Genomic DNA, 23,104 nt, shown 5'->3' with positions numbered 1-23,104 from the left:
TATATATATACATACATAATTAGCATGAATATGATTAATTGTTGAAGCTCACTGGTTAAAAATCAGAGATGTTATCCAGTACCAACTTCCCCTGAGGAAGAAACATTCACAGCATTCTCGATTCCAATTACATTTCAAATATAAAAGTTGCTTTTGATTTAAAAAAGTCTGTCAAGACATTAAAATAAATGTAACTGCGAAACATTTTCCATTTCACTCATGCTGTAAAAGCTTTAAGATAGTTTCTCCAACTGAATGTGATATTGTAAATCTTCCAAACCTCTCCAAAATGATTTCTTTGGTTCACATTCCATCTCCATTTTAACGTATTCTTCAGAACGATCCATTTTCTATAAAAGGCCAATAGGCTATAATGTGAGCAAATTTAAGTCACTTGCTGCTTATGGTTGAAATTAAAAACACCACCTCCTATATAATCATTTATGTTCCTTAAAAAAATTTCACTTCCACATTCTGAGGAAGTGATATTTAGGGAATTCCGTCTGGAAAGATTCGCTTCTGTTACCCAGACACACACAGGAAAACATTTAATGCTAAAGATTATTAGGGGTTCAAGCATGAAATGCTGAAACCCTAATTGTAATGGTAAGGATTTGTAAAACGCGCCGTGCAGGCCAAACCGTAAGGCATAGAGACCTGAAACCTGGTCAGATGGTACGCCTCACTTTGGGGAGAACCTATCAGAGTATGACCCCGATTGGCCCATAGGTGGCGCTACAGCGACCAAAAGTACAAAGACCGTTTGTCCTAGACTCAAGTGTCTTACTTAAGCCAGGGATCACAGTGGTGTAAGGCGGACAAACTGTGTATATCCTACTTTTGCGAACTAGTCCCTGGTTTTTCGCCCGATCGGAACCAAACCAGTCTAGGACAATTCTCTGGACTCTCTAGATCAATAATTATCAAAAAAAAGTTGCACTTTTGCATTTGGATGGCTGTAACAGGGTCATTTAGAAAAAGGGGCGTGACAAAATACACTCAAAAGCCTATAAATCCTAAATGAACTTCACAAAAATTGGTGAGCATGTGTGATATAACATCATTAACAAGCATGCAAAATTTTATGGAGATCGGACCATAGGTGGCACTATAACTGTTAAAAAGCTTTTAAACCATATATTTCCTATGGTACATTGCCTGTATTGGCTGTAAATGGTCTTTTGCTTGCTTGCTTTTGCTTGCTAAATAAAACTTAATCACTTTTGATGCTTTTTTGCTTAAAGGCCTTAATTGGTTGAACCCCGATAAAAGCTGCTTGCAGCTTTATTTATTTTTGCATGTACATTTTCTTCATGACAGGTTTAATGACGCTTGTCATGTCTACTTTACATCATGCAATTAGTTGATTTGCCAACATGCAATTTATCCCCCTCTCCCCCCACCCCAAAAAGATCTAGGTTTTCATTTGGTCACTTGCTATTTAGTCTTTTTACTTGTGCGTCAATTCTTTCTGAAAGCTTTAGGGAATTTTTCTTTTTACCATTTAAAATAGCACTTCTAATAAAATCATTTCGCTGAGTGTGCAAAACACTGCATTTGTGCTGAGCTTGGACTTTCAAACATTGTAAAAAAATACTGAATTAGGGAATCGAGATTGATTCATACGTAGAACTTGATCTGTAACGGTTTCTAAGGATAATTTAATATCGAGTTGCTTTGCAAACAAAAGACAATGTACAAATGCACAGAAGCAATATGATGCTATTAGGAGCATCAAGTTTGAGGCCACCCTGAATAATCCTGTATCTTGCTTTTTATACAGATGCATGAAAATACTAATCATCAGACCTTTAAGCATACTGATGAGTGGCTATCAGCTTAATGCATCTAATATTGTGAGCTGTATCATTTATTTCAAAGTTCAAGGAGTGTTGTAAAGTAAATACAAGTTTAATGCCACATTTGTGGGTATTTTACCTCATTCCTAGAGTTAGAATAACTGGAAGTGCACAGGCCCATGAAATAAACATTCAAGAACACTCAAAAGTACAGCTAAAGACTTATCCATTATGCATGCTCTCAGGAGATAGTGACTCTAAATTGTCTAATGTCCATCCAGTCGTTCAACTTCCATGTCATGACCATGAAACACTTTGGAAAATACTTTCATAATACATGCAATACAAATGTGTGAACCAGAAAGGAACCGTTTACATCAGTGGGTCCCAAACTTTTAACAGGCATGTACCCCCAGAGACATTATAGATCTTCCGGAGTACCCCCAACACCACCAATTGTTAACAACAAGTTTTTTATTTTTTTATTAATATTTATTTTTATCAATTTTGTCGAGAATAGTGAATAGAATCATAAACATATGATACAAATCTAATCAAAAGTCAACATATGATACAAATAGGGCTGTGACGGTGGCAGTTTTTTACCACCGCGGTAGTAATGGACCCCAATACCGGCGGTGTTGCGGTGGTCTGGGGGTTGTTTTGAAATAAATAAAAAAACAAAAACAAAGAAACAACACACTAAAGCCTGTAAAGCATTGAAATAAATATCAGTAAATACTGGTAATTTACATAATATAATAAAGTTGAATCTATTTAAAAATAAATAAATAAAAACTTTAGTTAAATTTTCCACACTTCCATCGCGTGATACAGCCTACCGCTCTGCTCTTTGAGAGGGATGTGGGACACGAGCAGGAAAGAGACCATCGATCTATTTTCTGATATCTTCATGTTTTCTACTTGTAAAAAAGAGCGAATTCTATCTTCCACAAGGGCATTTAGCCACTGATATGGCATTTAGGCTATATTTGCGCGCTGCCAGAGAAAGCCAAACTAAAATCACCCCCGCGTGTGAAACGCGCTTTACAAATGAACTTGACGCGCCTTACCAAATATCATATGTCTAATAACAAGCACAAACTGTGTTAAAAAGAATTTGACGTACAAGTAAAAATGTAGGCTATCTGTCCTAACACAGTAAAGAATACGAAAATAATCGACCTAAAAGCGAACAAAGGAAGAAACGTTTATAATCCCCTTTGGAAATGGGTGAGACGCGAGTGAAGATATGGGAAAAGAAACAAGAGATTCCATGCAGGGATGAGTTACGATTTTTGAATATTCGATTAGTTGATTTAATTATAGAATATCTAATGTTCTAATGTCTGTTGTGTGATCATTCTCTAAAATAAAATCTCCATGTTCTGGTGCTGATGCGGTGGTGACGAGTTCATGTAACCAGAGGGTGACGCTGCCAATAACGCACATAACAGCTGTCACAAAGAGCCGGCAAAAGTAATGAATGTGTCAAATATAGCAATGAGACATTTGAATAGTTTATTAATTAAATTTTTTTTTTTTTTTTGTGTCAGTGTTAGTTAGTTGTTGACGATGCTGACTCGTCATCTTCGCAGTGAACGCGCCTATAGAATGCACACTTCATACGGATTACATGCATATGCTAGTCGGTTTATTTTCGTTTTTAATTGTTTTTGTTTAAAAGTAGACGGTTCAAGCTCTCTATAAGGAATAACTAATGGAATATTTTTAAATTCGCTAATAATCGGATGACCAGATTGCAAAGCCGAAAAAGCTTAAGGATATGGGCTCACGCACAACTCTCTCATTCGTCATGAATTCAAACTTTTCCATGGCTGCGATATAACATTTAATTGCTAACCTATTATTTCTTTTGTAAACAAAGCTTTGTGTGTCATAATATTAATGTAAAACAGCATTAATTTTTTTTTGGCAAACCACCGCCGGAACTAGGCTACTCAGCCACCGCGGTGGCGCGGTTGTCAAGATTACCGGCAATTCGCGTACCCCCTGAAATCAGTCCACGTACCCCTGTTTGACAACCGTGGGTTTACATGGAGCAAAATCCACTCACAAGAAAGAGTCTCACCTTAAAAAAGACAATTTTTTTATGTTAAAGATCAGATAATCTTGAATTAGGGAAGCAAGAGTAATTCATATGTAAAACTTTACCAATATGATTGTAATGAGGGGTCGGAAGCATGTGGATCCATTTGCAGATTATCTTTAATAATCAAGATCAGGGTCAAACAGGCAGTGTTCAAACAACAGTGGCAGGAATATCAGAGGCAGAGCAGAAACAGAAACGATACCAGGCAAGAGTCAGGGCAGGCAGCAAAGCAGTCGAAGTCCCAGAGAGCAAGATAACAAGGGCAGGTGGCAGAGAATCAACAGTAGTCTAACAATCCAAGATCATACACAGAATATCAAGGTAAACACTTAGAAATGTCAGCCAGGGCAAACCAAGACCACACAATGAGTGTGAGTGTGAATGCTGCTTAAGTAGAGCAGATAATGGAAAACACCTGTGCAGGTGATTAGTCTCTGTACGGGGTGCATGCAAGCGGGAAGGAAGTCGACCGGAAGTTGAAGCCGGCCGCGTGCCACCATCTTGTAGCAGAACTTCACCTGCTGTTAGCATCCCATTGACTCCCATTCATTTTGGCGTCACTTTGACAGCGAATAACTTTACATCTGAGGCGTTTGAAGACTCCATTTGTCCATTATTTATTTCTAAAGAAACACAACAATGTATAAAATGCTCCATTACCATGTAGCTTACGTTATGGCCCAGTAAAAACAGTTTTTGTAAAAGTAGGCTAACGATTGCGTCATAACCACACGACTCTCTGTCGCACAGTAGAGAGATTACCGTATTGACAGGAGGAGAAGCTCGCGGGCAATCGGGGAGACGTGGAGGCAAAATGACAAAATAATTAATCAGAATACCTAGCAAAAGTTTCTCCTGCTCGTAGCTCATGGACACCTCCTACTCACGATCTCCGTCTCTGCAAGATTCGGAAGGGAATGCTTCAGATTTCCCATGCCACAGCCACTAGAAGACAGACGGGTTGCTCACGTCACATCTACGTCGTCAAGCTCGGTTTGAGTCTGCGCGTCAGGAACGGAAGTCCTAAAAAATCGCTGAAAATGGGCTTCACTTGCCTCAATTGAGTTCCAATGAGATGACTCTGTCCATTTCTTATACTGTCTATGGGTGCATGGGAAATAAATGGAGTCCGGGAAAGTCAATACTCAGGTGAGGGTGCCCTCCGGTGGCCATCGGAGAGAGCCACAGAGGTCTGATTCATGACAATGATGCTATTAGGAGCATCAAGTTTGAGTCCACCCTCAATAATCCTGTATCTTGCTTTCTGTATGATTTCTTTCAAAGTTTAAGGAATGTTGTAAAGTAAATACAAGTTTAATGCCGCATTTGTGGGATGATGGTCAATTACTAAGTATTTGAATCATGAATCTGACCAACTAAAACTTAAAATAATTTACGAAAAAAAAAAAAAAAAAGCCTTTGTAAAGTAAATATTTCACTTAGAAGCCAAGACAACATTTCAAGTTTAAGTACTAAAATTAATCATTTATATATAATTTATAAATAAATGTATACTATTTAAAGCATCTAAACTGAAACTGAATTTCTGATTAAACAGAATTAAAAAAATAAACTGAAAATGAAATGAATAACACAAACTAAAATTAAAATGGAGGAAAAATATATAAAATAATAATAATAAATACTATATGTATATAGTAATGATATAACACTCTTTCCCTCTAAGAATTTATCAGAAACTGGTGGCATTAGTGTCCATAAATAGTCATTTTGATGGCACCTGTTGTAGGGCCCTATGATTTCCACAATGCGGAAAATGCTGACGTAATCGTTGAACCCAGACATAAAAACATAATTTACTGTATAATGCTGTATTTCATGGAATTTGTCGTGATTCTCGCGGTGTTTTCACCCTCTGCCGTCTCATATGAGGACATGAATGCATGAACTTCAGCTCCAGAGCCACTCTGAGAGTCACTTCATCAGCATTTTACCACTTCATTTGAGAAAAACTATCGTCATATCACAAACACACAGAAACTCCAAAGTCTTCAAAGCAACCTGTCCAACAGTACAGTAGAATTTAGCTACGTCTCAATGTATTAATAATACTAACACTAATAATAATAATAATAAATTATTATTAAAACAATTTTTAAGGAATAATCAAAAAATTCTCTTCCATTTTGTGCAGCACTTTGTTTGACAATATTTTTTTTCCACATGATTAAAAGATACATTAAATTAATGTTTTATGCCTTCATTTGATAGAAATTATTTGTTTTTTAATTAATAATTTGTTTTTTATGAATTCAATTAATTAGACATGCCTTTTAATTATTAAAATGTAATCAAACCATTAAAATGGAATCCAGAAATCTTAAAACAGAAAACACAGAATTTGATCAAAAAAATAAAAACCGTATTTTATAGCGGTATTTATATTGCTTTTTGATTACTAAAATTTAATTTAACCATTAAAAAGTAATCCAGAAAAATTCAAACGGAACAAACAGAATTTGATGAAAATATTCCATCGGCCCTACACCACAGCTCTGTTCAGATTCAGAATTACACTCTGCAAATTAATCTCATTTTGGTGGAGCAGTGGTTGTCATTCAGTTTCCCAGTATATGTAATCTGCCCACAATCCTCTCCTTCCTCTCCTTCCTCTCCCAGACCGTGTTCTTTCCAGTCATCCGGCTGCCCGGGAGCCCAGCGTCTGTGTATAATGACAACCAACAAATGTCACACCATTGCATCTGCATATATAATAACTTTCTGGCATCCCATCCGATCTAAAGTTAATTTAATACTAAGCATCATATAATATATAAAAATAAATGAAAGTGATTATGAAGTGTTACAAGGCATCTAACTAAAACTGTTTCTCTCATATACAACACAAAGACATCTTTCTGTATCAAATACAATTTAGTATCATAGCAAACCTTTGCTAAATGTCGTCTTCCGTTCATATTCCATGTCCATTTTCATGATTTCTTCAGAGCTATCAGTTTTCTGATAAACATAACTCATAACTTTAGCAGTCACTTGCTTTCTAGAGAATCCAAAGCACATTCAAAAGAGCTCCTGAATGACAGTAAACTGGGCATTAGTGTATTATAACACAGCACTTTCCGTTCCTCATTTCAAAGGATATTGATGTGTAACAAGTGTAGTGTAAGTTATTCTGCAGAAGCACATCAGCTAAATGACTAATTAAAACTGCTTGCTCAGTGTTTTCAGCATCATCTGTTTTCACTCAGTTTCACTGTGGTTTGTCTGCCTCTTGTTTGAACCTTCACCCTTGACCATTTACCCAGAATTAGCATGGTCAAAATGAATATTTTGGTGCCGAAAGTCCTCTGGTTTTGATTAAAGGGGTTTATTTATTTTTATTTACAAGTGCTTTTATCTATGGGAGATCATTTCTGCCACATAAGAAAAGAAATCATGCTTTGGTAAATCTTAAATATGACAAAAAATTAAGACATTCTAAGATAAAAAAATCTAAATTATTACAATCATAGTTATTAAAGCTATTAAAGTTATGGCATACTGAGTCATAATTAGGATATGAGAATAAAAAGTGGAAATTGACATGGCAGTCATGATATGCTTATGTATGCGATTACAAACCTCGAAATTATGAAATACTAAATCAAAATTATGATAGGCCTATAAAAAGTGGAAATTATTAGAAAAAATATCGAAATTATGAACTTCTAATGGTTTTTTTATGTCATAATTTCGACTTAGCCTGTCATAATTATGATTTACCAAAGCATTTTTTTCTTATGTTGCAGAACTGGGCTTCCATATTTATCCATAAAGGAATGAGCTCAAGGGTGATGCTGAAGCTACTGCGACATCATAGTCGACTCGATTTCTCCTCATGTTTTCCGTGTCAGGGGTATGTAAAGTGCAATAAAGTTCACGAAACACCTCAAAACAGGTCGATAGCAGGTTTATGCAGATTGTCAATGAGGACGTTTTAATAATTATTATTAGAAGTTAGACACAAATCAGAAATATTATCTTACGTTTGCCTAGCCATATACATAATTTTTTTATTAGATCGCAGAATGCTTCTGCTATAGAATAATGCTGCTAATAATGCTATGCTAATGTATCGATGCTGAATGAGTTCATATTTGATGCTTACCGATTTAAATATCAATATTATTGGAAAATGTTTAGCAAAGCAGTTTGGGTTTCAGACTTTGAGCTTTGTAACTCTGCAGATCTTATACTTGCACTAACAGCTACATAACACACTAAAGAAACACAAGATATCGCATCATATGACCCCTTTAAAGCGTTTCTGATGATTGTTAGAAGGCAGCTTTCTGACTCTGAGGTGGTTTGTGTAACATTAGCAAGACATTATATTTATATTTCCACTGTGTCATTGGGTCTCATTCATGAAACACGAGCAGAACGAATTTTTGTGTAAATCGTGTGTAAAGTGGTTCTGGCGTAAATTTTCGGATTCATTAAAATGTTCGTATTTTCCAAATGTTAGTTGGTACGAAAGAAATCTACACCTGCTCCCAGCCACGCGTAAATAGTGCGTTTAACATCCGAACGTTTTTCTCATTAATAAGGCTGCATTTTAATTCACCTTAATCGGGTACATATTTACACAGCATTTTGAAAAAATATTAGGCTATATATAGTAATTACATACGGTTTTTCTTTTTACTTTATTATGAGAGCCAGTAATGGCATCTGCAAACGGAACACTTTAATCAAATAATTAATTGCTTTCAATAGGGCTGGGCAAACTAATGTGTCGTTTTGAACAAACTTCTGATAATAAAACTTCAATTTCTGCATCTGAGAAATTTCTCTTCTTCATTCGCTTTTGGGAAGACATGTTAAAATCCTTCGTTTGGTGTCATAATATGATGCCCATATATAGTTGTCAGTCGGATTTAATGGGCGGGATTTATGGTAATTGAGAATGAGCGTGCACGCGCGTCCCATTTACGACTGATTGGAATTCATTAACACACACACACACACATTTCACTATCACATCTGACGTTTACTAAGTATTTGTGAATCAGGAGAAGAATTTTCGGGAAGGTCTCTTTACGTGCAAATCACTCACATATTTACTCGTATATTTACGAATGTTTCATGAATGAGACCCATTGTGTGTTTACTACAGTAAAATTGAGAGAGTAGATCAGGTAATCCGAGCTGGTGCGAGTGAGTGGAGGCGGGGCTAATTTGCATATTCATAGAACCGCAAATTCTAAATGAAGCAAGGGTGTAGAGATCAAATGCATTGATGCATTGATGCATTGACTCTCTATTTTTGTTTAATATTTTTAACAGAAGTTTTGAAGGGTTTGCTTTTGCCAGACTATCGATGTAAATGTCTGTTGAGAGAATAATGTTAGAAATCAAACTACTCTTGCATATCTCAATGATCGCATTACATTTACAGGAACTAGTTTCTCAGCTGTGGCGGAATTTTACTTTGAGGGATGAGTGTCAGCGGCAGGGAAATACACTTGCATGATTGTCATGTGGACCGGCTCTCTCGGTTGCCTAGGTAACTTAATATCACTCCGCCGCTGCTGTAGACTGTGCTAATAAATACAGGGAACAAAGTATAACTATTGCAATGTGATGAAAGGGCAGTTTGATTTCTAACATTATTCTCTCAACAGACATTTACATCGATAGCCTGGCGTTATAAGTTATTTGCTTTTGCTGTACTGTGGAGTGGGTAAAACTGTTTTTAATGGCAGGCTAACAGATAAACAACAACAGCAAGCATTCCGAGAGCAAGGAAATGTAATAAAAATGAATAAACCATTATATGATTAAATTGAACAAAGAAAAAAGAAAACACAACAAATGAATGGTCGCTCTCTTGAAGCAACATACAAACAGGTTGCTATTAAGAATCCTTAGATCCTTTACATATGAATTTCAATTTGAGGGAGCAGTGGTTGTCATTAATAATCGCATCCCTTGTTAGTTGTCCACAGTCCTCTCCTCCCTCATACGGATGTCCTCCCCACTCATCCGGCTGCCCAGGTCCCCAGTGTCTGTAACCAAAGCCAAAAAAATTCATGTAGAAAACTTTTTTTTGTAATTTAATACCATGTCCACGACCTACAACAGCTATTTAAATGGCTTGTTTAATCAAGTTGCATGCACTTAACAATCAAACTCTTAAAGTACATTATCTTGAAATGATTGCTTCCTATCCTTCCAATAATTGAGGGGAATAATTTTAAGATATCATGTGGAAGCTGTGGATAATGGACATAATGGAAAATGAATTCGATATGGAAAACTGTGACTGCATAATTCAACTCACACTTTGTCCATGGTGCAATTAGTGTCATCCGCCCATCTCCACTGGCCTGTGGTCTGTTCCGTTAGACCGATCCAGTATTCAAATGGTTTGGACAAATAGGTAACAAATTCCTAGGAGGAGAGATAAAAAATAAATAAATACTGAAAGGCAGAATAAAGGTGTTAACCCTTTCATGCACAGACACCTGTATACACACAATGGTTACATGACGTAACAACCCTGTTTTTTCTGTAGGCATAAAGGTTACAATGAAAACCACCGAAGTTTTCCTTACAAAATTGTCATTTTTATAGTTGTAGCGATAGGGATGCTCATAATTAACTGGTTAACCAAGAGCAAGAATTTTGACCGGTTAATACAATCGGTTTAACGGTTTAAAAAGTAATGCAAGTCATTTTTAAAGTAATTTTTCAAGACATTTTGAAAACGTTTTTTTTATTTTTTATAAATGTTTTATTATAACATTAATGTAAAATACTGGTAAATAAAGCGAAATCTTAAAAAAAAACAAATAAAAAAAAAAACACTATAAACATAGCTATAGGCTAATTTAGTTCTCCTAACGCCACAACAAATCCTTTAAATGTTACAATATTCAGAACGGAACAAGAATGAAAAATAAAAGTAGCTTTATAAACGTCAAGACAAAACAAAATCATTTAAAGCGAATACAGAAACCGCAAAGGGTAATTTGAAATTTGATGAATTTTGGGGTGGGGAGAGGGGGAAGTCTTGTAAAACTACTATTATCGTATCAAAATGTGGAAGTGAAATTTCATAAATGATTATATATAGGAGGTGGTGTTTTTGCCACTACCTTAAGGCAAACGTAAGCCTACCTCTCTCATTTGGCACGATGTTTCCATATTTGCGATGTATATGGATGCTAAACTATAACTTGTTATATAAACTAGGCTTTGTACTTCACATGCGTTCTAATATCCATGTAAAACATCATCCTTCACATGCTCAGAAATGCTCACGCTGAACGGCATAGATTTTACACTACAGACTATTTAACTTAAGCAGTGTAGCTTTTTATGTTTGGTTGACTGTATTAATTTTGATAATGAACAGGCTGCGATGTCAAGCTAGCAATGCTAGAACTGATATGTTGTGTGTGAGGCGGGATCACTTTAATTTTATAACAGTGGAAACAACTTAAAGTACTCTGTCATATATGGTCATACAGATACGAGTAAGACATGATTAGAAAACTGTAAAGGGTTTACTTTTATTTGTGCACACTCACAATAAAAGCAAAAAACTTTTATAAAAGCAAAAAACTTTTATAAAACAAACAGGATGCCAATTTCTGCCATCTCGGTTTCCTTTCTGTGAACTTGTTTTTACAGCCTGTCACAAAAATGAACTGAAACTCAGCATATAGCCTACTAATCACACTGTTTTGTTACTCTGTTAATTATTTAAAGGTGCAGTGTGTGATTTTTTTTAGCGTCATCTAGTGGTGAGGTTGCGTATCGCACCCTACAGAGGTTACACTGGCCGACAGGAAGTGATGTCGTCGCCTGACAGTGGCGTATCCAGGACATTTTTACTGGGGTGGCCAAGATGGGACACAAAACTAGAGTGGGGTGGCCATATATACTATAAAATAATGTTATGTAAACCTTTAAACTCTTATGAACAATAGAGGATTTTAATAATAGTAACAAAGTGCAAACTTTATTTTTAAATAATGGTACTATTTCATAAAATGTAAGATACAGTCACAGGCCTATTTAGGAAATGTGTTTACTATAGTCTGTTATTAATTGCCATAGTGGGGGATATGATTTACTCAATTAACTTGGCCATTAACTTGTCCGAAAATGCATTTGTGTTTATCTGCAAAAAGGTTTACATACACTAGATTGCAGCCTAGGCTACTGTTAATGTAAATATAATGTTAGTGGTTTGTTTTTAAAGTCTACATTAGAGCGCAGGACGGATTTCTCACTTAATAATTCCTAAAAAGCTGACATCTCAGTTCATTGCCATCTCACAAATCTCTGTTATTATCAATGAAACTGGCTGCATAATTAATCTTTCATATTATCTACACTTTGTTTGATATAATAGATGATTTGCCAGTATGCAGAATTCAGCACTGAACAAAAAGTCATTTTTGAGTGGTGAGGGGATTCTATCTTAAATGCATCTGATTGGCCATTGCGTTCAAGAAATCAACACATATGTCTGTGATTGGCTACATTGTTCAACGCTGCAAACATGTTATAAATAGAGACTCTGGCCTGTAAATCGTTTCTATTTTGTTTTAGTTGTTCTTGTTGCTTTTGTGCAACAGATGAATGACAATTTATTCGTTTTTATTTGTTCAATTTATAGATAATTCTATTTTGCGGGAGTCCCGACCATAGGCGGAGTTTGACATTCGAGCCGGGGGGGCAAAAAAAAAAAGATCATTGTAGAAGCTTGGACCCTTTAGAAGCTTGTTTCCGCCACTGAATAATAAATAAATAATAATAATTGCGACCCCTATAAAGTGGCAAAATGGGAGATATAAAGTCAGAATTGCGTGATATAAAGTCGCAATTGGGAGATATAAAGTCAGAATTGCGTGATATAAAGTCGCAATTGCGTGTTATAAAGTCAGAATTGTGAGATATAAACTATGAGGTAAAAAAAAAAAAAAAATCCGTCTTTTTTTCCCCTTAGAATTGGACTTTTTATCTCACAATTGCAACATCTCGCAATTCTGACTTTATTTCTCAGAGATATAAAGTCAGAATTGCGTGAAATAAAGTCGCAATTGCGTGTTATAAAGTCAGAATTGCGTGTTATAAAGTCAGAATTGCGTGATAGTCGCAATTGCGAGAAAAAAAGTCCGAATTCTGACTTTATAACACGCAATTGCGACTTTATTTCACGCAATTCTGACTTTATATCTCTGAGAAATAAAGTCAGAATTGCGAGATGTCGCAATTGTGAGATAAAAAGTAGCAATTATCTTTTAAAATGTTTTATTTTGTGGCGGAAACAAGCTTCCATAGGGACCTGCATGGCCTATCAATTGGGGAACTCAGCACTAGGGGTGGTTAATCTGTCTGATTTCCCGATTCGATTCGATTACGATTATTGAAGTCCCGATTCGATTACAGTCGATTTTCGATTATTAACGATTCTCGATTAGCGATTATTGATTTTCCATTTCACAACAGTAAACGAAAATACACTACAAAGTGATAAAAAAAGTCAGCTGCTGAATTACTTAACTCTTTTATTGAGTAACAACAACTCAAAGCACTTTCTGTGTCGTGTAGTTATAACTTCATAATTATTTGTATGTAGCTTATGTTCTGTAGAACACAGAAATGAATACATCACATTGTTTTGTGACTCATCAAGTTGAACTAAACAATAACAAATAAATGAAAGGCTTATTTCCTTTAGGAAGTAGATCAGAACCAACATACTGTAGAAATTGGACAATTTTCTTCAAGAAAGACAAGGTGTTCAGGTGGAAGAAGACTGCAGGTTGCAGTCGAAACATGTCAAGGTAAATAAAACGTTTTTTTCTCCACCTGAACACCTTGTCTTTCTAGAAGAAAATTGTCCAATTTAATCATTAAGAAGACAAAATGAACATTTTTGAACAACTTACTGTAGCTTCAATTAACATACAAAGCCACTCTTATACACAACTAAATAATAAAGAGTTATGACTTGAAATGTTTGCTGTATACTACAATCAAAAACAGCTTATACAAAAAAAGTGAATGAACATCTGCAGAGAGCACAGTCAAAATGTAACTTTTTGTGACTGAAATTGCACATATTGCAGTATACGTATAACAGATCGGTTTACACAGTGTACTGATGTGAAAACTAAACAATACAGAAAGCAGCTCTCATACAAAAATACTAAATAGGTAACAATGAAATTGCCAATTTTGCATACGTTAGCTTTTAACGAAGAAGGTGCCGTTCGAATTTGGCGCTCAGCCATCATGAGTCTTATGTATGTGCGCGACTCTGTTATGTGCGCGTCTCTGTTGTGCACGCCACAGACTGTCCGCGCACTGCACGTCCGCTTATAGTTCCGCCTTTTGCGTTCCGTCAACATTACGTTATTAGAAAAAAAAAATATATATATTTTTTTTTAGAAAATCGATTTTTTGACATTTGTGAATCGATTCAGAATCGTCCACGTCCGCATCGCGATGCATCGAAGAATCGATTTTTTCCCCCACCCCTACTCCCCAGCGAGCATAAAGTCGTCTAGAAGACGTCTAAAAGACGTCATTCTTAGACATCCAGAAGACGTCCTCACAGGAGCCAGAATGAAAGTTTTTTTTACGTCTTTTCTGGACATTGTATAGACGTCAATTAAAGACGTGCTAAAGACGTCATTCTTAGACATCCAGAAGACGTCCTCACAGGAGCCAGAATGAAAGTTTTTTATACGTCTTTTCTGGACATTGTATAGACGTCATTTAAAGACGTGCTAAAGACGTCATTCTTAGACATCCAGAAGACGTCCTCACAGGAGCCAGAATGAAAGTTTTTTATACGTCTTTTCTGGACATTGTATAGACGTCATTTAAAGACGTGCTAAAGACGTCATTCTTAGACATCCAGAAGACGTCCTCACAGGAGCCAGAATGAAAGTTTTTTATACGTCTTTTCTGGACATTGTATAGACGTCATTTAAAGACGTGCTAAAGACGTCATTCTTAGACATCCAGAAGACGTCCTCACAGGAGCCAGAATGAAAGTTTTTTTTACGTCTTTTCTGGACATTCTATAGATGTCAAGTAAAGACTTGCTACAGACGTAATTGTTAGACATCTAAAGGCAGTCAGAATAAAAGTTGTATTAGAAGTGTTTTCTGTAGTAGAAATGTCAAAGACTGTTAAAGACCCATACTGACATGGAAATCCTATATGTGCATTTTTCAAGGATCCAACTTTAAAAAATATTTACTTACAAATATTTACAAAACAGTGGCAGTGAGGGAGCTAGTTCTCACTGAGAAAAACCCAGTTACTCAATGTTAATGGTTGTCGTGTCATGAAACTGCAGACACACAGACCATAGACCTAAATAAGATTTTAAAGAATATTGATAATATTGAATATTCAATTGAATAACTGTGTAGTGTATATACTTGCATTTGTATATCTTAACAATATAACTGTAATAAACTGCTTACCATTTTCCTGTAAAACAAACTAATCACTCCAAGAAATCAACTATTCAAATCTCAAAATATATTTTTATTACTATTTTGTTCTGCTGGACCAAAACTTAACAGCCGGAAGACTAAAGTATAAATTAACACAATACAACTTAAAAGCCTGAACAGTAAAGTTGTAAATTAACACAATTTCCCTTTAAATAGTCTATAAAATGTTGTTAAAACAATAACATAACAATTAACAAAATATGGCTGCTATAAGGTTCACAAGCTTCATTTATAGCAGCAAGCAGTTTCAGATGATCGCCTACAGACTTTATTTGGGCCTCTATTGCAGCTGGGTCCCATTTCATGACAGCAGCTACAATCAAAGCAAAAAAAATCCACATGTTAAATAAATAAATACAAATGCCACTGTTGTGGTTTAGCTTATAGCAGAGATACATAGTTGAAAATGTTTGTACTCGAATCAATTAAATGAAATAAATCACAAATCAAGTAAAATTACATCAAGCCTGATATAAGGCATTCCACACACACACACACACACACACACACACACACACACACACACACACACACACACACACATATAGGTGCCATTTACAACTGCATGCGATTTTAGTGATCGGATAGCTATATGATCTTGAAAAGACCAGGATTAAATGGCCTCCGAAACGCATTCGTGACGCATTTGAATCTTATTGCTCACACCACTTCAGGAGGTGGTCTGGGCCGCATTCCAGAAGAAACTGGACAAGTGTAAATGCATCTGGTTGTTGAAACCACATGTAAATTTTACTCCTCCCAAAAACGCTCTAAAATAAAGTTGTGAGAGCGTGTTTTAGGCTATATGTCATGTTATAGCAAGTTATGACGACGCTACTGCCGCATCGCCGCTGACCATCTAACGTTATTCATCAAGCCAACGTGCAAACTATCGCAAATTAAAGTGAAAGTAAGTCCCCGATGCTTAACACACAGTTATCATCATTAAAAGTAAAGAAACGAAATGATCTTACCAGGGCTGTTGCCGCTCTCTCCTATTGCTGTCTTTGATTTAGAAATTTTAACGGATGATCAATAAAATGCAGTTCATATCTGTTGCTTTCGGTGACGTGAACGCCATTAAATTTGCATAGCGAGGGAATCGAAGATCTGATTTATATCCATTTTGCAAAAACACATTTATGTGACCAGGTGTAAATGGAATTGTTGTGATAAAACAGATAGCTATCCGATCTGAGAAAACGCATCAAGTGGCCAGGTTTAAACAGTCCCATACACACACACACACACACACACACACACACACACATATTAGGGGTGTAAGTTAACGGTTCACAAAATTCATGGTTCGGTTCAATACGATACACTTGTGTCATGGTTCGGTACGTTTTCGATACAGGAAAAAGAAAGAAATGCCAGAGAAATTTCCTTGATTTAATATTTAAAAAAATAAATAATTTGTATTAAACGTAACATCATAAAGTATGATTTTTTTTTTTTTACTTTGAGGAATGATGAAGCTATAATCGACTCTTAGAAGCATGTAAAACAGCTACTTGAAAAAAAAATGTAATGTAATATTGTAGTTATAAACAAAGGTTTATTTTAGTTCAGATTAACTTTGAGGGCAGTAATTTTATTCATGTCAAAATAAAACCAACGTAATGTAACTTGAAAGCATTATAGCCTACTATTCCTGCCAAACTTCCATGGTTACAGTTTGTTTTACTACAGTAAATCCATGGTGAATGTTGCTGATCTGTGGACACTGGATTGTTCATTCATGGCACAATATTTCCATGTCAGCGCTGTTTGATCCGTTAATAACAGAGATATATGAATGCTTCTCAATAGATCTCGCAGCGATGTTATTACTTCAGTGGGGATCTCTTAGCGCCGTGTAGTAACAGTGTCGATTGATCAAGATCGGCTCGCGCTGCACTGGTCCAAACTGATAAACGGCCCGTGAAGCACATAATAACAGCACCTGCTTTCTGGTCAGTTAGCCTACAGTACCTGCTTTTTTTGTGGAAACCAAATCTTTTGATTGTGAGAGAGCCATGTGTTAAAAGTCAGATGGCACTTTGCTACTTTATGATTTGCCCTATGTCTGAACAAAAGAAATAAAAGTGAACTATCTATACCATATTGAATTGCATAGCATCATATTTTTGCAATGCGTTGAATCGAAATCGAATCGCACCGGATCGTAATAAAAGTGAATCGTATTGCATTGCATCGGTAGCTGGCAGCTGCTTATATGTATCATTAATGTATTGTATCGTTGGCTATGCATCGAGATGCGTATCGTATCGGCCTCAGTTATGGAGATGCACATCCCTAATACCTATATAGGAAAAGTAACTACATTTACATACTGTGAATCGTTTTTGCATCGACATTTTCTTAATCTTACACCCCTAATATAAACACATATAGTACTTTGGAGACCAATAGTGTTGAAATAACATTGAGACAAAGGAGGTAGAGGACGAATACTCACTTCTCTTGGTAGCTGTTCTGATGAATGACGGATCCTGGCCACAGAAAGATAAAAGAGAGAGGTAAAAGGGGGGAATTAATTAGCATGGGTCACATTTCATTCGTTTTGTCTGGTATCGAAAACTTATGTCTGATAGAAAAATGTGCATCACCAAAAGAAGGAACATGTAGATTAACACAGTGGATCTGTCCAAATGGTAATCGTTTTAATAACATTGCCATCTGTACAAAGAAAAAACGTTTCCGTTTTTAGTACATTGTTGATGTGTAAAAGTTCCTTAAGTTTGTGTGTTCTTGACGTATTTTCTTTTAACCCTGCAGGTAGTTACATTAACGCATCTGTTAATAAAAGTTTTACCTATGGAACTTCGGTATGATGAAAATGTGTGTAATATAGCAAACCCAAACAAACAACTCAATTATTCTATGTTAAACTTAACTCTTCCACCATATCTACTTTAAAATGAAACACAGGAACTTGCCATCCTAGGTCACATTACCATAAATATAATATAAAATTACTATAAGATAAAATTACTTCAGTTAATTTACCATCGGATGCATGTCCCCCTTTGCTAACCCTTTTGTGGAAGGGCTCTTTGTGAAGGGATTTAGATGTTTGCTTCGAACACCCCTTTAATTGTACATTTATTAAATCACATGTAATGTTTATAAATAATACTAGGTAAAGGAGAGCAAACTGATTCCCCCTTCATTTTATCTACCTTATGCCGACCAAAAGGTATATGATTTTCTTTCTTCAGATGAAAACACATATTTTAGAAAAAATAAACTAGACTTTTAGAAATATTATCCATCTCTTGTGTTTGTGTGTCAAATAATGCAAGTGAATAGACACCAAAATGCTGAAGGTCGAAAAAGTCCAAGAGCATTGTAAAGCTCACATGATAAGTGCAGAAAACATCTTGTGTGAACAACACAGCAAGCTGTGAGTACGCTGTATGAAGTTTCTGGCGTATGCACTTGCATTATATTGGCTTACAATAATGGATAATTTTTCAAAAAATCTTTGTGGAAAGAAAGTCAGATATATATCAAGAATGGCACGAGAGAAGAAAAAAAGAGATCATTTTTTAATTTCGGAGTGCATTGTGCCTTTAAAATTGACTGCGGATTTAAATACTGGGTAACACTTTATTTCGATAGTCCACTTTAGACATTCTACTAACTATAAGTAACTTTGCAACTACATGTCAACTATCTGTCATTAGAGTATTAGTAGACTGTCTGCTTAATATTTGCTAACACTCTGTTTTGTTGGTCCCCTAACAGACATTCTACTGACTATAAGTTACTTGGCAACTACAAGTCAACTTATTCTCCTAACCCGAATCCTAACATCTAAACTTAACCTACCAGTCTATTGACTGTCTACTACAGCCTACTAATACTCTAATGAGAGTTAGTTGACATGTTAGTGAAAGTGGACTATCGAAATAAAGTGTAACCAGAAGATACTGCAGTGGATACTTACTAGTGATGGACTTGTTTCTCTGTTGGTGCCTATTCTGCTCCGTAAGTCCAATGCTTGATCTAAAAATATATATTTTTTTTTAAAGAGTTTTAATAGGATTATTGATCGCGTAACATAGGACCATTTTTTAATGTTCCATAAGTGTTATATAAATCTGGAGAACCCTTACTAAAAATTAACAATGTTTTGCGACACTAACCAAATGGTAATAAATTATTGTAATACGTAAAATAGGAAAGAGGCCGCACTATGCATAAACTTTTATTTGCAAAAACAGGTTTCGGCGCGTGCCTTCATCAGTTTCCACGTGCCGAAACGCATTTTTGCAAATAAAAGTTTATGCATAGTGCGGCCTCTTTCCTATTTTACGTATTACAATTATCCAGGCCAGCACTCTAAAAGTTTATTAATATATGCAGTGAAGCCTGCTCCTATACTCACTATCCACCATAAAAACATGGTTTCTACACTATAATAAAAAACATGGTTAATTTAGCAAATGTCCTTAAAGGATTAGTTCACCTCAAAGTTGAAAATTGTGTCATCATTCACTCACCCTCAAGTTGTTTTAAACCTGTATGAATTTCTTTCTTCTGCTGAACACAAAGAAAGATATTTTGAAGAATGTCGGTAACCAGACAGACTTGGGTCCCATTGACTTCCATAGTAGGGAAAAAAAATTCTATGGAAGTCAATGGGACCCAAGTTACAGACATTCTTCAAAATATCTTTCTTTGTGTTCAGCAGAAGAAAGAAATTCATACAGGTTTGAAACAACTTGAGGTTGAGTAAATGATGACAGAATTTTCAACTTTGAGGTGAACTAATCCTTTAAAAGAACAGCTCATCCAAAAAAAAAAAAAAAAAAAAAAAAAATAGAGTTATCTCATTATGTAGCTTACTCACCCATATGTTGAAATTGTATGAGTTTCTTATGTAGAACCATAATTAAGATATCTTGAAAAATGCCTTTTATTTTTGTCATAGGCAACAATGCATACAGTTGTTTTATTCCCAAAATTCTTGTGTTTCACAAAAGTAAGTTATACAGGTTTGAAAATACTTTCATTTTGAAAGACATTTATTTTTGGGTCAGCTAGGCCTGTAAACTCAAGAAGATAAAGCTTGTCTGGAGGGTTTGAACCAGTGCATTTGAGCAGATTCACATGTTCTGCCTCTATTTCACGTGTATTTTATGACAATACTCACCGCATCTGAACATCGTGTGGCTGGATAATATTTATTCCCCAAATGCCTGGATCATGAAGGAAACACACACATACACATCAATATTAGTTATTTGTTTTACTTACTTACGGAGACATTTGCAAAAGCTTGCTAAATTGACTCACCAGCTCCAAAACATATTATTACGACTCGTTAATTTAACTGATCGGTTAGCCATCCCGCGATCAATAGATTCATAAGCCTAGTTTGCAGATTCTTATAGTATAAGACTGTGACAGTTCCTTTCTGTCTAAAGATACAATATTCTCAGTTCACTCGTTGTAAGCTCCCATGCTGAGTTTATTTTATCATAAACTAAGTTAGACAAGTTACACATGCTAGCAGCACATAACATTAATACATTGGAATACCGTATGCACTAACAATATTGCTCTAATCGCGTTTAGATTCTCAATTTAATACACTAGCCTATATCTTGATGTAGCAGAATTTGTATAAAATAAAGTTTTACCTTCCGTAGATTGCAATATTTCCGTTGATAAAATTCTTTGTCCATATTCCTTGTTTGTTCTTCATTTACATCCAGCAACACCCAGCAACTCGCTCAAAATAAACATTTAGCAGTCCGATGAAAAATAATCCATGTTTTAAACGATGTAAAACCCACAGAATAGGCAAATATTGAAGATCCCGCGCAGCAGCAAAGCAAACACCGACTCACTCAACTGACGTTTATTCAAACTTGACTCGTAAAGGCGCGCATAGTTGTCATTGGCTAGATTCCTGGATGACAGACAGAATGAACAGAGAATAACCAATCATGCTCAAAACAGCTAGGAGAGACAGCCAATAGTGTGGCAACATTGCAATTACAGGGAAATATGAAAATATAATATAATATATAATAATAAAAAACAATATATATATATATATATATATATATATATATATATATATATATATATATATATATATATATATATATATATATATATATTGTGTGCTATTTATTTGGTTGTTTTTGTAGGCTGGCTGTTATATTTAGGCTAATCAATTGGTTAAATTGTTTTTTCATTGCAGTGCATGATTAAAAATTCAACAATAAAAATGAAAGATTAAAAATACTGTAAGAACTTACAGTAACTGACCATATATAATATTTATTTACCACTGTTCTGATAAAGTGCAATTTAATAGAGCAAACAGTATATTAAACAGAGCAAACACTGCATATATTCATATACAATTCTGTATGTAGATCTATATGAAAATCTAAGGAATTGGCATCATGGTGGTGACAGTTACATTCATGTGACCCATAATGACCCTTTTACACTTTCACAAATTATTGACCTTTCCTTTAGAAACACTCTTATGCCTAATAATGTCAACATCCATTTTCACCCTGTGTGGCACAGTTACACAACCTGTTGGTTTAGAGTTAATCCTCTGTCCAACGCAACACTTTGGTTACATTGGCATAATTCTATACAAGTTACAACATAATACCCCGGGTTTCACACTTTCACAGGCAAGCCTGTAGTCCCAGACTAAAATGCATGTTTGAGCTGTATTACCTGAAAGCAACATATCTTATGGCAGTGCCATTGTTTTGTCTCAAGATGCACGCCAGTAATGTTTTTTTTTTTCTAAGGCACATTTTTAAAAGCTATAATTAAATACCCAAATTGAACTAAGGACAAATCCTGGCTTTATCTAAACCCTGTCTGTGAAACCGGGTCTGGGTTAGAAATTAAGGGTTAAGGTTAACCCTAACCCTAACCTTAAGACTTGTCTACAGACTTTTATTTAACAGCATGGTGTTAACTGCAGTGGTTAGGCCTTTAGCATTGATAAAGGACAAAAATCTTCTCACTGTGACAGTCTGTTTAATAAAGATTGTTTGTATGGATTGTCCCTAAACTAGAGCTATTGATGCATTCAAGACATGCCTAGTATCATAAAGATCGTATTTACAAATTGAACACACATGAACGCCGCCACAATGATGAAAATATGAGTAGGAAGCTTGGGATTTTCTTTAATCCACAATCTCGAGTTATGAGTGTGTCAGTGAGAAACATTGTGGAATACCACAATACTTGGGTATTTAGCAGTTACATTGTCAGGCTTTTCCATTTACGATGAAGTAAGCTAATGCCTGCACAAAATTTGACAGTGTTATAGTATAACAATATAACATGTAGGCTAATGATACATTTTACAGTGGCTTCATAAATTAATTTAAAACATAAAAAAAATTAAAAAAATTGTAAAACCTCATGAATACAAACTTCCCAGAAGGACTTAAAAGTGCCATGTGTGCATCATGAACCCTGTTGGTGTCTGACCAGCAAGATCAATTTAACAGTTAATGATATAGTCCGTAACAGTCAGTTAATTAATTTACAGATATTGTTTGTCATTTTGTTCTGAACTAGTTCTGGCTGTCAGTGGACGTTTAGATTATGGCCGGATTGGACATCTTTATTCACGTATTTTATGGACTGTTTCTGGATGTCAACGGACG

The 23,104-nt window shown here is 35.4% G+C and overlaps 3 protein-coding genes across 9 annotated transcripts in view; all 3 read right to left on the bottom strand.

The window, feature by feature from the left end:
• asgr1c.1 (asialoglycoprotein receptor 1c, tandem duplicate 1) overlaps positions 1-410 on the bottom strand; it is a 95,366-nt gene extending 94,956 nt beyond the window's left edge. For both annotated transcript variants that reach the window (XM_082171270.1, XM_082171274.1), the window contains exon 1: positions 281-410. In XM_082171270.1, coding sequence (XP_082027396.1) covers positions 281-347 — 67 coding nt within the window. In that variant the 5' untranslated portion in view covers positions 348-410. The remainder of the gene's footprint in view (positions 1-280) is intronic.
• A 3,600-nt stretch (positions 411-4,010) lies between these two features.
• LOC309499804 (C-type lectin domain family 10 member A-like) overlaps positions 4,011-23,104 on the bottom strand; it is a 49,222-nt gene continuing 30,128 nt past the window's right edge. Inside the window, exons 9-11 of one of the 3 annotated variants that reach the window (XR_014206353.1) lie at positions 10,220-10,329; positions 6,825-9,944; positions 6,470-6,595 (exon numbers count right to left, since the gene is read on the bottom strand). Coding sequence is in view for 1 of the 3 variants with exons in the window: in XM_082171288.1 (XP_082027414.1) it covers positions 6,445-6,595 (151 nt within the window). In the remaining 2 variants the exon portion in view is untranslated. Of the gene's footprint in view, positions 6,596-6,824; positions 9,945-10,219; positions 10,330-23,104 lie in introns of all 3 variants that reach the window. The other 2 variants (XR_014206352.1, XM_082171288.1) reach the window with 2 other exon arrangements.
• On the bottom strand, positions 15,439-21,360 carry LOC309498641 (uncharacterized protein). Of its 4 annotated transcripts, XR_014206001.1 has the most exons (6): positions 21,086-21,360; positions 20,596-20,641; positions 19,387-19,445; positions 18,044-18,113; positions 17,893-17,926; positions 15,439-15,741 (listed from the first exon to the last, which is right to left on the bottom strand). XR_014206001.1 is itself a non-coding variant. In XM_082169484.1 (5 exons), exons 1-5 carry the CDS (start codon positions 21,148-21,150, stop codon positions 15,654-15,656), a joined length of 303 nt encoding a protein of 100 aa, XP_082025610.1. In that variant the 5' UTR covers positions 21,151-21,360; the 3' UTR covers positions 15,439-15,653. The 4 variants fall into 4 exon arrangements, 1 of the variants encoding a protein (XP_082025610.1); XR_014206002.1 differs by lacking the exon at positions 18,044-18,113; XM_082169484.1 differs by lacking the exon at positions 19,387-19,445.

Source organism: Leuciscus leuciscus (genome assembly GCF_965113295.1).
Source record: "Leuciscus leuciscus genome assembly, chromosome: 5".
Lineage (NCBI taxonomy): Eukaryota > Metazoa > Chordata > Actinopteri > Cypriniformes > Leuciscidae > Leuciscus > Leuciscus leuciscus.
Note: the sequence above shows the minus strand (reverse complement) of the source record. Positions and strands in the feature narration are given on the sequence as shown.

What these genes read in the sequence shown, in the direction of transcription:
- LOC309498641 (XM_082169484.1), bottom strand. Translation starts at nt 21,150, where the DNA reads ATGAAGAACAAACAAGGAATATGGACAAAGAATTTTATCAACGGAAAT. An exon ending in CCACACGATGTTCAGATGCG is followed by an intron (nt 18,114 to 20,595) that starts GTGAGTATTGTC and finishes TTCTTTGTACAG; the next exon opens with ATGGCAATGTTATTAAAACG. An exon ending in CAGAACAGCTACCAAGAGAA is followed by an intron (nt 15,742 to 17,892) that starts GTGAGTATTCGT and finishes CTTTGATTGTAG; the next exon opens with CTGCTGTCATGAAATGGGAC.